The sequence below is a fragment of the Stigmatopora argus genome, chromosome 7 (assembly GCF_051989625.1).
Source record: "Stigmatopora argus isolate UIUO_Sarg chromosome 7, RoL_Sarg_1.0, whole genome shotgun sequence".
Lineage (NCBI taxonomy): Eukaryota > Metazoa > Chordata > Actinopteri > Syngnathiformes > Syngnathidae > Stigmatopora > Stigmatopora argus.
This window is the reverse complement of record NC_135393.1, coordinates 1,970,758-1,985,476: the sequence shown is the minus strand read 5'-3', so window position 1 is coordinate 1,985,476 and position 14,719 is coordinate 1,970,758. Positions and strand designations below refer to the sequence as shown.

The following is a 14,719-nucleotide window of genomic DNA, read 5'->3' as shown; positions in this document are numbered from 1 at the left end:
CCGACTCTATTTTCCCCATTGAAAAAGTATGTGCAGTGAATGCTGGGATATATAGTTCTTTTGTCAATGATTGACAGCGGCCGTCATTTACTCAGGTGGATTTACAAAAGATCTCCTGCCACTAGATGTTGGCTTCAACAGAGGATTCAAAGCTAGACTGCGAACAATACATATAAATATATTATATATGGATCAATATTGAGCCGCAACAGCTCTTGCTACTACGGCAAGCAGCCCCCAACTCTATTTCCGGTGCATGGTGAAAGCTGCTATATATAAAACGGCATTTCATTTTGATTGAGCTCGATACGGCACATTAATTCTATGTTCATTCCCAGTGGAAGTCTCAACTGTGGTCTGAGCTTTAAGGAAGGCAGGAATTAGTGACTCGATTAATGACGACTTTCGTGAGACGTAGCCGTGCGTGTTGGATGCCGCATTCGCCCACCTGTTCAACATGAGTTATTATGCTATTGCTGTGTCACAAAAATATTAATACTTTACCTCGGAGAAAATGAAAAAACAGTTGGGAGTGAATGGAGTTGTCCGAAAGCTGATTTGTAATCTATTAATAAAGTTTGGCTGACCTATCTGACTGTTTTGTTGACATTCCCTTTAGCGCAGCACCTTTAGTGGATGCAGAACGTAACCCCAGCCTCTACGGTAGACCCGTATAATGTGGCGCGGTTGACCAGTGTAATGCGGAGCGGTGCGCCTTTTATATGGAAAATAATTTTAAAATGTGTCATTCATTGAGGGTGCGCCTTATAGTGCGGAAAATACGGTACTAGTATTTTCTTGAACAATTAATGAATTTGTCTTGCTTATCTTTCAGATATTGAAAATATTTTATTTTTAACCTTAAATTTCATTGAATGATTTAGGGTTATTTGAATTTAGTCATTTAGAGTAATTCTAATTTTGTTCTCTCTGCCGTCAGTGCGGTGCCAGTGAACACTGTGAATAAGAAAACCCTTCAAGTGCCAGGCCAGCTGTCAGATAGTTTCCAAGTGGGTCACCAGCAGCAAAACCAGCAGCTCCCCCTGACTCCGGCCAGTCTCCAACTCGCTCAGCTCCAGGCTCAGCTTTCCCTCCATCTGACTACAGGGAGCAATACAACCACCACGGCCTCTGTACTCATTCAGGTTCTTTCCAATGTTGCCATGGCGCAGCCCCTCTTCAATCAATTGCGGAACCCCCAAACTGGTTTCCCAACAGGGGTGTTTGGCTTTTCCACTTCAAATTCAGCCTTAATGGCAGGAGGATTCAACCAGAACCCGGAAAATATCAGACTGGTCCACCATACTGCAGGGACTACAATTAGCCAACAGGGTGTGGAGTTTGGGAAAAATGTTGGACCTACGTACTCCTCTGATATTGACAAGCATCTTCAGTACAACTTAGGTGGGACAACTACAGCATCAAGCCCTGCAGCTCAAGCAAAACTGCTCAATAATGCTGGGTACAAACAAGAATTTTACGGCCGAGATATCACTAGCCTCCAAGCTGAACTCAATGTTAGTAATCATAATATTCATATGTATAACTGTACAGGACAGACAGAGCAATGGAACAGTCCTGCTAGCACAAGTAACACTGTAAATGGGTCGGTGCCCTCTGATGTTGCCGCTGTTTGGCCAGCAACTGGGCAGGCAGTACGATGTAGAAATGAACTATATAACCCCGAAGAACCCACAACTGATCATAAATTCAAGCCCAAGAGTGGGGTTTTGTCTTGTGTCACAGAGAGCACACAGGGCTTTGGGAGCTACCAACCTAGACATGGGAACGAGGAAACCTTGTGTTCAGGTGTTATGACACTTCAGCCCTATCAAGTTAATGACTACCACGCTGTCACTCCCACTCAACTGCCACACCAATGCAGTATTTGTGACAAGAAAGTCTACAACCTCAAGGTGAGTCAGTTGTGATGTAAAAACAAAAACAAAAAAAATCTTTCAACACTTAAAAAAAGGAAATAACACATTCAATCAATTTCACATAGTATACTTAAAGTTAAACCTACTTACATACGATACTGAAAAGCTTGTTGATTATATATACTATGCCAGAGGTGTCCAACCATTCTACTAAGAGCTGCAGTGGGTGCAGGTTTTTGTTCAAACTTCACAGACAGTCTAACAAAACAGATTGCATTTGAAACAGGAAGCAAAAAGTAATGTATTCTGTTCTACTCCTGCTATTCTTGGGAGCGTAGTTTGGTCTATATTACCATAGTTTAGTTTGTCGTAGTTTAAGCATCAAATGTTATGCTGCAAGTTGTGGTGTGTATACTTGTTTCCTAAATGGATTTTACTTGAGAAAAAACATGTAATAAAGAAAAGGAGAAGGAGGTGCTAATATGTTGCAACGTTTGGCTCTCTAATGCTGAATATAGTTTCCATGTGGACTTTGCTTTCACTGTTTGCCAATAAGGGACAGATGCTGGCTGCACCCAGTCAGGAGACAGGTATTCACAAAAACCCTCGAAAGTGTTTAGCACATTTCCCGTACAACTTCTGATGGTAGATGTGTACGAATCTACAATGTATTCAGGCCTGCAAAACAGCAAAGAATAGCAACGACGCAACAATAAAAAAGACTACTCCTTTAAGGATGACACATCTTTCTCAATCGCCTGACAAATAAAGGTTAGAAAGCCTTCGTCTGCATCCATGATGAAAAATGCAGGACCAGTGTGTTCATTTTCTCTGTTTAAACATTATTTTCTCCGTTATCATAGTTCTAAAAAATGTGTAATTTGCAATTTAAATTTTTTAATGCCACACGATTGTGCAGTGCTTATTCCGCCTGACTTTGGCCTTCTGGTTGGGATTTGTGAGTGTGAGCAGTTCTCTGTTTCATTGTACCCCACGAATAGCTGGCAACCAATTCATGGTCTGCCTGCCTGCTGCCCATGGCTGGCTGGGGTAGGCTCCCGGACCCCTCGCAACCCTCCTGAGGATTAGCAGTATGAAAAATGAATGAAATTCTTTCATTTTAGTCTTGTTTTTTCTTTGTTCTTGTTCTACTTACTTTGTTTTTTGACCTTTTCCTCAAAACAAGTGGTTTTGTACTTTCATAAAATTTGGAAGTCACTTAGACTGAACTCCCACCACCAACTTCAAGGTCCAGCCTTCTCTCCCACCGCCTTCCACCCTTGCACATATATGTTCAACTTTTTTCATCTACTGCAAATTGCTTTCTTATCGCTGCCTCATGGTGTAGAGGTTCACTCGCCTGACTTCGGTGCGGGACGGCATGGGCTCGATTCCCAATGGTGCCACTATGATTGTGAGTGTGGATGGTTCTTTGTCTCCCTGTGTGCCTTTCAGCTGACTGGTGACCAGTCTTGAGTGTACTAGTCTCTGAAGTTAGCTGGGGTAGGCTCTGGTAAACCCCAGCAACCCTTATAAGGATGCAAGGCATGGAAAATGAGTGAATGAATGAATGCTTTCTTATCATTGGTTGAATTTTTTTGGCATCTCTTTCTTCTTCGGGGGTAGTGGCAGTTGGCAAACCAACCAAATGGTCAGTTAGCACCTCTTCCAATTTGTCTAATTAGTGAGCATTGAATGGCAGCACTGTGGCTGTTGAGGCAGTATGCCAAGCCGGTGTTGACTCAAAAGCCATCGAGTGTTGGCTTCATTAGTGTGTCTGCAAAATGTCTCACGGGTCAAGTAACCCCACAGTAGTGTAAATCCTGCTGGAGAGCCTAGGTGAAAGCTGTGCCAATCATTTAACAAAATACGAATAAAAATGTTTTAAGTAAAATCTTTACTCTCTGTCGAAAAAGCACAGTTACAGCGGCTATAAGGTGATATGTTTGCAATTTGCTGTGTGGCCCTCAAAGTAAATTAAGCAAATCTAGCAGTGATTGCTATAGGATAGTAATGTCAATTCAAGAATTCATATATTTTTTATTCATTTACAAAATGACTTTGCCCACACTATTGTGTTAGTTAGCTGTATTCATTTTTTTTCTTTTAGTATACTTGATTAAATTTGTTGCATTCCATCTTATCTTCCCCCCTTATCCGAGGTCATTTCGCGGGGGCAGCAGCTTCAGTCGGAAAGCCCAGAATTCCCTGTCCCCAGCCTCATCAACCAGCTCTTCCGGGAGGATCCCAAGGTGTTCCCGGGCCAGCCAGGAGACATAGTCACGACAACGTGTCCTGGGATGGCCCCGTGACCTCCTCCTAGTGCAATGTGCCCGGAACACCTTACCAGGGAGGCGTCCAGGAGGCATCCTAATAAGATGTCCGAGCCAACTCATCTGGCTCCTCTTGATCCGGAGGAGGAACGGCTCTATTCCGATCCCCTCCCGGATGACCGAACTTCTCACTTTATCCAGACAGCATGCGGAGGAAATTCGTTTCAGCCGCTTGTATCCGCGATCTTGTTCTTTCGGTCACGACCCAGACCTCGTGACCACAGATGAGTGTAGGAACATTACATAGACTTCTTCACCACGACGAAGCGATGCAGAGTCTGCATCACTGTGGCCGCTGCAACGATCTGCCTGTCGATCTCCCTCTCCATTACTCGCTCACTCATGAACAAGACCCCAAGATACTTACCCTCCACTTGGGGAAGGACATTATCCCTGACGTGTAGAGGGCATTCCACCTTTTTCCGACTGAGGACCATGGTCTCAGATTTGGAGGTGCTGATTGTCATCCCGACTGCTTCACACTCTGTTGCAAATCGTTCCAGTGAGAGTTGGAGATCACAGCCCGATGAAGCCAACAGAACCACATCATCTGCAAAAACCAGGGATGCAATACTGAGGCCACCAAACCAATCCCCCGGCTGTGTCTAAATATGCTGTCCATAAAAGATATGATTAAATATGTAACAAAGATAAAAATGCAGCTTGGGTTATATAATACATAAACTGTTAAAGTTGATTACCTGATTGTGTGAGTTCTAGGATAATGGATGTTTTTGTTATGTTGCTTATCAGGAAGTACCTGGTATGTTGTTCTCTTTTCCCCAAACACTGTTTTCTTTGGGACAGTAAGACAGGCTTAAAATCCTTTATTTTTCTCCAAAATTTACAGTGCCCCTAGTAATTCAGGGCACTTCATGTATGCATTATCTAATCTTAATCATATCAAACCTATGTTGTTGCATAACCATAATATACTGTTCCAAATAAGTGCTCAAGCTACACCATAATTCGCGACCCTTGTGAGGATAAGCAGTTCAAGTAATGAATGAAGTAACAAGTCAATTACAAATAGATCCACCTAATTGTGTAGTGGTTCACTTGCCTGACTTTGGTGTGGGCAACCGTGTGATCAATTCCCCCTCGGTGGTGGTATGATTATATCGACGAATGATAGTCTTTCTCTCCTTGTGCCCTACGGCTGACTGGCGACCAGTCTCCAGTGTAGTTTGCCGTTCGCCTGAAGTCACCTTGGATATGCTCTCGCAACCCTTGCGAGGATGCGCTGTACAGATGATGAATGCATTACAAATAATTACAAGATAAAGTAGAAATGATTGGCTGATTGGCAGATTGGCACACGATTCAGGGTGTACCCCACCTACAGACCTTAGTTCGCTGAGAGAGGCTTTGCACCCCCGCTACCCTAATGAGAATAAGCAGCTCAGAAGATAAATGAATGCAAACAAGATAAATAATGCAGTACAGTAATCCCTCGATTATTGCGGCTTCACTACATCGTCTTTTTTTCTGGGGGAATTTTTTCTTTTGTTAATAATTTTTTATGTTTTAAGTTCATAAAAATTTGAAAATCCACGCTGAAATGTGCAAGCGGAAGCCATTCCCCTGTCCTCCGCTTGCTACTAGGACTCAGCACTGAAGTGATTTTTTTTTTTTAAGTAGGGGTGACCCTACTTCACGGTTTTTCGTTTATCGCGGCCATATCTGTTCTACAGTTACCGCAATAATCAAGGGGTTACTGTATACTATTGCAATTTATAACCAAGTCTGTCTTAAGAAAATTAACTTGTATATAACTAGTTTGCTTGATATTCTGAAAAATACGGTAGGTCAAAACACAATTCCTCAGTCTAAAAGTATAATGTTTTGTTGGGGTTTGGGAGTGTTTTCCCTTGTGTGTCCTGTCCTTGTATTTGCACATAAATTTCACCTACTTTGTCCTTGCGGCCCTACTTCCCTTGTGTGACCCAGGTGTATGCAACTGTCTTGTCATACCCCTGTCAATGTACTTAAACTGTTTTTGTCAGTTGGTTTGGGAGTATTGTCTTGTCTGGAGGTTATTTCATGTCATGTTAGTGTGCTTCTTCCCTCTGTGTCCTTTCCCCAGTTTGTTTCTTTGTGTAATTTTTCCCCCAGTTTTTGTTTGTAAGGTTTTATGGTAGTATAAGGTTTGGTTTCTCTTAAAGCTTTACGTTTGTGCACGCACATTTCCTATAGCTGCCTGATTCAGCACTTGGGTCCAACTCCGTTCCACTACCGAGCGATTCATCACCAAAGGTGCTAATCTTGGAGCTCCCTCACTTAAGCTTGTTTCATGAGATGACACTATGACAAAAATGCAGATTTCAAGTTATGATTACATAATACAGCAGACAAATTGATTAATGATCACTACGAAAATAAAAAAATAATGACCAATTCACTAATTAACCAAGTTATTTAAATTTATCCGTTTTATTGCTGTTCTATTGTGAGGGGAGATTCACATGTAGATGCAGTCATTTAATATTTTACCGTTCTTGACAGACAGCAATAGACTGCTGTGGTCTCTGATGTTGCCACCTCACACCCGTCACATGCAAGATAAATTAAACCACACCATATTCTAAGCATTTTCATGTTTTGCGTTTGTAATTAAGGTTCTGCTGTCAAGATTTAATGTGTGTTGACTTGTATATTTTCAGGACTGGGACCAACATGTGAAGGGTAAACTACACCTACAAAATCGAATGTTGTACAGTAACGAAAGGTCAGTATTTCAATCAGTTTTTTGGCCTTTTTTTTTCAAGTACAAGTATTGAATTCCAGTTAGCTACTTTTTCAGTGACTGTCAAATTTAAGATTGACCTGTGATTAGCTTTGTGAATTTTTATTCACTCTAGTAATACTCCCTCTAAATTGCTGCTACACACAGATTTCCGAGTGTTCTTGTGAATTCTCTGTCATAAGACATGAGGATAATGGGCAGGGCGTAGAAAGCTAAAATGAGATGTGTGTTTGTTTGTTACAGCATGACAGCTGTATCAGCCAGAGCTCCAAACTACACCCTTGGTAGGCCCGGTGATGAAGCTCTCAATGGAGGGGAGTCAATGAATTATGCTACTGCCAATAAAGGTGAGTCCAGGCTTGGTGCAGTTTTTCACATGGTAGCAGAAAGGTCGTAGAAAGTACCTGATAGTGTCATTGAAAGAGTGAGGTGACATGCTATTATAAATATATGCATATCATTAACATGATACTAGATGGCGGCGCGCACAGGTGCAGCGGCTCTCTGCTCTCCAGTTTGGTGTTTTGTTTTCTCAATCTTATCGTTATTTACTAACATCTGCGAGGCAAACTTTTTCTGCAGTTGCCAGGATTTAATTACTCTCGGGAGGACAAGCGATATATCCATCACAACAGATTACCAACGAACCTACAATATCCCCGAGGACATCTCAAGACCACCGGGATCTCCGTGGATAGTCAGCCCACTCAGAGTACGACGGAGGCGGCGAAGGCAAAGAAAGCAAAAGCGCGGATGCCGGGCGGGCCTAGTTGCTAATCTAAGGAAACAACCACACAGAGCACCGCTTCCGAGTATCTTCTTGACCAACGCCAGATCCATCACCCACAAAATGGACGATTTGGAACTTCAGCTTGCTACCAACAGCTTTGTCAGGAACTGCAACATTAATTTCATCACGGAAACGTGGCTACACCCGCAAATCCCCGACGCCGCGGTATCACTAGCTAGCCGTACGCTATACCGACATGATCGTTCGAACGAATCAGGGAAAAGCAAGGGGGGGCTTTGCGTGTACATACACAACGACTGGTGCTGCAACAGTAGGATCATTAACACTCACTGCTCCCTTGATTTAGAGCTCTTGGTAGTACGGTGCAGGCCCTTCTATCTACCTAGAGAACTAACGATTGTCATTGTAATGGATGTTTACATCCCACCGGATGCTAACGTTAGCACGGCACTTAGCCTCCTGCTAGCGACTGTAAACAAACAGCAGCTTGACCACCCCGATGGAGTCTTTATTGTCGCTGGTGACAAAGCATGTTTAAAGACTGTTCTGCCTAAGTGTATCCAGTATGTGAAGTGTCACATCAGAGGAGATAAAACTCTAGACCAGGGGTCTCAAACTCGCGGCCCGTGGGCCAACTGCGGCCCCCGTGACAATAATTTGCGCCCCCCGTCTTAGTATGAAAGATTAATGTTCGTGCGGCCCGCAAGATTGATAGAATGGCACTTGTTGTGTTCGGAGCTGAATGAACCAATCACGGTGAGGTATACGGCTCTGAAGGGCGGGACATCGGCCGGGCTGTCCAGTGCCTCGCTCACTCACTCATTCATTCCTCCAATCAGCTGGGCGGAGGAGAAGCCGTGAAGCCGATCACTCTGCTCGGCGCGCACAGTCCTCCGCTGCTCTCAGCATCGAACTGAATGAGGCGCTATGATCCGTGATCCAGCCTGTGTCTGTGTCTGTAGCCATTTCCGCGAGTGAAACTGAAACTTAACAGTAAGTGCGTTAACATGACACTTGAGAAATTCAGAGAACTGCCGTAATCCAATACGATCGGAGAGCGAAAGTGCACATGCGCCACAGACCCGCACGACTGTTAAAGGGTTAAAGTTTAAGTTCAACCCGAGACTCATTCCAAGTGGAAACACATTTTACAGAGCCCCAGAGATGTCTCTTTCAAAGCCTGCCGTGAAGAGAAAGGTCGGTGATGAGCACAGACAGTTTCAAGAAAAGTGGGGAGTGCAATATTTCTTTGCTGAGCACAGGGGCACCCCGACGTGTCTCATTTGCACTGAAAAAGTTGCGGTGCACAAGGAATACAACTTGAAACGTCATTATACTACGAGACATGCTGAGGAGTACGAAAAATACCAGGGAGATGAGAGAGCCAACCAGGTTGCCAGTCTTAAAACACGTCTTCTGAGGCAACAGGATTTCTTCAAGAAGGCTACCAAAGACAGTAATGCAGCAGTCGAAGCTAGCTACGCCGTTTGTGAGTTGATTGCTAAAGCAGGAAAGCCATTCACAGAAGGTGAATTTATCAAAAAGTGCGTATTACAGGCTGCACATTTTGTCTGTCCAGAAAAGAAAAGTCAGTTCAACCACATCAGCCTTTCTGCCAACTGTGGCAGAGCGCATTTCTGACCTGTCAAGTGACATTTATGATCAACTGTGTGAGAAAGCACAATGTTTCAGTGTGTATTCAGTGGCTCTTGATGAGACCACAGACATCACAGACACTGCCCAGCTCGCAATATATGTCCGTGGTGTTGATGACAATTTTGAAGTAATGGAGGAGTTGCTCACAGTAATTCCAATGCATTGCAGACCACCGCTAAGGAAATATTTCACCAGCTGTGTGATGCCATTGAGAATGCCAGTTTGCCATGGAAGAGCTTTGTTGGAATAACAACCGATGGAGCCCCATCAATGACAGGGAGGAAGAATGGACTGGTAGAACTTGTTCAAAAAAACTGGAAGAGGAGGTTGTGGAGGAGGCCATAGCTCTGCACTACATTATCCATCAGCAGGCCCTTTGCAGCAGATGCCTGAAGTTTGACAATGTGATGTCTGTCGTTGTGAAATGCATCAACCAAATCAGATCCAGGGGCTTAAAGCACAAAAGGTTCCATGCTTTTTTAGAGGAAATGGAGTCAGAATATGGGGATGTGCTCTACTTCTTTGAGGTTTATTTCATTATTTTTTAAAAAAAAAATAAAGATATTTGATAACGTTGGAATGTTTTATCAGCGCTTATCTTGTGGAAATCCTGATGCGGCCCAGTCTCACCCAGACTCTGCCTCTTGCGGCCCCCAGGTAAATTGAGTTTGAGACCCCTGCTCTAGACCATGTTTATTCTAATATCAAACATGCTTATAGAGCCACACCCCTCCCTCACCTTGCTGGATCCGACCATCTCTGCCTGTCCCTCACCCCCTCATACACCCCACTCCGGAGGCAAACAAGGCCACAAATAAAGATAATAAAAACATGGCCCAAGAACGCCCTTTCTCAGCTGCAGGACTGTTTTTCCCGCACCATTTGGGAACTTTTTGTACACCACAACCTCCAGGACTACACAGACACTGTACTTTCCTACATCAAAAACTGCACAGACAATGTCACTGTTAATAAACGGATACAGGTTTTTCCTAACCAAAAACCCTGGATGACCAGTGAGACACAGGCAGTCATCAAATGCCGTAACACCGCCTTCAGGTCAGGGGACAAGGTACAATACAGCGCTGCCAGAGCAGAGCTGAAGAGAGACATTAAAAAGGCCAAGGCAGCATATACAAGGAAAATTGAGGAGCACTTCACAGGAAATAACCCAAAGAAGATGTGGCAGGGAATGCGACATATTACCAATTACAAGGACAATAATGTCTGTCAACGCAGATGCCTCACTAGCAGAGGGACTGAACCGTTTCTTTGCCCGCTTTGAGACTGACAAATCAGACCGAGTCTCAACACATCCACCACCACTCTGCAGCAGTACACTGGAGCTTCAGGAACGTGAAGTGAGACAGGTAATGCGGACTGTGAACACCAGGAAGGCTGCTGGCCCCGACGGAGTACCTGGGAAGGTGCTCAAAGCCTGTCCTGACCAGCTGACTGGTGTTTTTTTTACAAAGATCTTCAATTGTTCCCTGCAACAATCCATCATCCCATCCTGCCTGAAATCTGCCACCATTATCCCTGTCCCTAAAAAGCCAACCATTGACAGCCTGAATGATTATAGGCCTGTTGCACTTACCCCTGTGATCATGAAGTGCTTTGAAAAGTTGGTCGCCCGCCATATCAGGAATACAATCCCTCCCTCAGTTGACCCTCACCAGTTTGCCTATAGAGCAAATAGGTCCACTGAGGACGCCATCGCGGTAGCTCTACACACAGCACTGAGCCACCTGGAGCACCATGGGAACTACGTGAGGATGCTCTTCATTGACTATAGCTCAGCCTTCAACACTATAATACCGGACATTCTGGCTGACAAACTCTCCCACCTTGAACTATCCTCTTCCATCTGCTACTGGATTAAGAACTTCTTAACCAACCTCCCAAAAACTGTTAGACTTGGTCCCCACCTCTCTTCCTCCATTACACTGAGCACTGGCTCCCCTCAAGGCTGTGTACTGAGTCCTCTTCTGTACTCCCTGTACACATACGACTGTACACCGACCCACCAGTCTAACTCCATCATCAAATTTGCCGATGACACCACTGTGGTCGGACTCATCTCAGGGGGATGAGTCTGCTTACAGAGATGAGGTCAACAAACTGTCTTCGTGGTGTTTGGTGAACAATCTCACACTAAACACCACGAAAACTAAAGAAACAATCCTGGACTTTCGCAAACACAGTACAGATCTGGCCCCACTCCTCATAAATGGAGTATGCGTAGACAGGGTCCAGTCCTTCAAATTCCTGGGGGTCCACGCCACAAACAAGCTCTCCTGGTCTACAAACACCACGGTAGTGGTGAAAAAGGCCCAGAAACGACTTGGACACTAAGCTTCTGATAACCTTCTATAGACCCACTGTGGAGAGCATCCTGGCATACTGCATTACAGTGTGGTACGCTGGAAGCACGGCAGCAGACAGAAAGTTCATGCGGCGAGTGATCAACACTGCCCAGAAGATCATTGGCTGCTCTCTGCCCTCACTGGATGACATTGCCAGCCCTCGCTACCTCAGCACAGCCGGGAACATTGTCAGGGACCAATACCACCCTGGTCACAACCTGTTCCAGCTGCTTTCCTCTGGCAGATGCTACAGGTCTCACAAAGCACGGACAAATAAACTTAAGGACATTTTTTTTCCCACAGCCATCAGGACTCTGAACTTGCGTTAGCACGACACACAATCCCTTCTGTGCAATAACTTCGGGGTGTGCAATAACAATGTGCAATATCTTAGATTGTGCAATATTTTAGAATTTACCTAGCCAGGATGTGACTTTGTATACTTTTATATTACTATTTATGTTTTTTTCTTACTGGGAAAACGCACTTTGTGGAGTAGCACCACCAATTCCGTTATACGCAGGTGTGTATGATGACAATAAAGGCTTTTGATTTGATTTGATTTTGCTGCCTAGAATTCAAAGTAATAAAATAATCTCTTCCCATTACACATCTTACGTCCATTGATCCATCCGCTTATCCGAGGTCACATCACAGTAGGAGTAGCTTCAGCAGAGAAGCCCACACTTCCCTCTCCCCAGCCACTTCAGGATCCCAATGCGTTCCCAACGTGTCCTGGGTTGGCCTCGCAGCCACCACCCAGTTTGACGTGTGCGGAACATCCCACCAGGGAGGCATCCTAATCAGATTCCCGAGCCACATTATTTAGCTGTTCTTGATACAGAGGAGCAGTGGCTCTACACCGAGCAACCAAGACCCCGAGATACCTCCTCCACGTGGGAAAGGGTCTCAACCCTGACTCAGAGAGGGCATGCCACCTTTGTTCGCCTGAGGACTAGAGTCTAAGATTTGGAGGTGCTGATTCTAATCCTGATTGCTTCACACTAGGTTGCGAAGCACTCCAGTGAAACAGAACTACACCATATGCACAAAGGAGAGATGCAATACTGAGGTCACCAAACGGGACCCCCTCATTGCCTCAACTTCACCTGAATATTCTGTCCATAAAAGATATGAACAGAATTTCTAATATAGGGAAGTCTTGGCGGAGTACAACCCTCCCTGGGAATGGATCAGACTTACTGAGCCTGTCTGGTCCCTCACTCTTTTGCCATTGGTGACCCTGCCAGGAACAAAAAGCCTCAAACAACATAGCTCTTGGATCATTGGGACTAAAGGTATTTTTTTTAAATCATTTGGTGATATATCACAATATTACATTGCACGGTTGCTGTATTGATTCAAAATCAGTGTGAATCAATCTTTACACATGTTTTTGGTGGAAATAAACAATAGGTAGCTCCACTACCACTAGTCAGCAGCAGTCAGCTATTTTACCCTGACATCTAGTAATCATGCTTAGACGCACGAAGGCACTGTTTGCGAGCACCATATCAAACCTTCAAGATATATATTTTTCATATTTACGTAGAATCTTACATTTGAGGCAGTTTGGGATTAAAGCTGGTATACACTAAATCAGGTCAGCACAAAAACAGAACATTTTTCAACAAAGGCCAGATGTTCTTCAAATATACAAACATAACAAAACATTTACGTCAGTGCTGAATGCGGTTTCAGATATTGGTATAAATGTACTTTTATGTCCATTTCATACATGTCAACCTTGGCCATTTGCTCCCCTTATTAATTATTGCAATTCCTCTTATTAAGAGATAAGAAACCATAAAAAACACAACACGGCACATATTTACTCACATAAGGCGCACTAGTCTAAAATTTTCCCCGAAATGGATGGGATGGCTAATCAGTCAGTCTGCCTTTTGTATGCACTAAATTCAAGATTCTGTAGATGTTGCTGTATGTCGCTGAGAGCTTGACTGTTTGGGTACATTGCTTACTCATGTGCTATTTATATTTAATGCAGTCATACCACTACTTATGAATGCCTCTAGGTACGAATTTTTCAGGTTCCGAAAGCTTTTTATATGCAAATTAGTGCCTCGAGATACGAAAAAGATCCAAGTTACAAAATCCCCCAAAAAGTAAATGTATTTCCTTATCCTTTATTTTATTTTTAAAATATCACAGCTAAATGTTCTACTTATTAATGATTGTGATACCTCTTATTAAGCGATTAAAAATCGTAGAAATGCAACGCGGCATATAATTACACATATAAGGAACCAGTGGCGGTCCGTGAATTTACTAGTGATGCCTTGAGCTATCGGAATCAATCCAACCCTCAAAAACTATTTTATGGCTATAAAACCTCTACTGCAGCTACGGCTGTGACACATAAAAAATCATCAATAATAACCTCATACAATTTAAATATTATTTAGGAATATAGCCATATTTTACTCACCAAAAATCCTTTTAACTGTACATAATATCCATCCTCCTTTCTTTCCCCCTTCTTTTCTATCGCCATCGAAGCTAATGCTGAAAGTCGAGTCTGTCCTGTCGTATTTCTGTCATACGTTTTTATTCGATTTAATGCTGAAAATGTTCGTTCCCGGTTGTGACAGGCTTGCTTGCTTTGGAGTTGTCCGACCTTTCTTAATGATGGCCAGCTTTTTTTTCTTGAAAAGTCTGTGTTAAAAATGCTTTGACAGTAAATCTGCAAACAAATCAATTTCTTCTCCTCCTTCAGCCATTGCGGGTTGACAAAATCGCTATTAAATCAACACAACAATATATTTGCTTGTGCAGCTCGCTCCAGATACTGTTTGGTAGCTCTGGCTAGTCCACTCTACCACTAGCCAATCATAGTTGGTGAAAGTGATGAGGGTTAAGGGTTCCACTGTAAGGAACATATTTGCTCATAGAGGGCACATGTAAAAATCTACATCTACAATTTACAACAAAATGCACGGCTTTCTGACGCTGACAGGTCAAAGGAG

At 43.6% G+C, this 14,719-nt stretch overlaps 1 protein-coding gene across 2 annotated transcripts in view; it reads left to right on the top strand.

The window, feature by feature from the left end:
• The window catches only part of rbm20 (RNA binding motif protein 20), a 100,421-nt gene that overhangs the window by 32,322 nt on the left and 53,380 nt on the right, over positions 1-14,719 (top strand). For both annotated transcript variants that reach the window (XM_077606378.1, XM_077606377.1), the window contains exons 2-4: positions 941-1,916; positions 6,877-6,941; positions 7,203-7,306. In XM_077606378.1, coding sequence (XP_077462504.1) covers positions 941-1,916; positions 6,877-6,941; positions 7,203-7,306 — 1,145 coding nt within the window. The remainder of the gene's footprint in view (positions 1-940; positions 1,917-6,876; positions 6,942-7,202; positions 7,307-14,719) is intronic.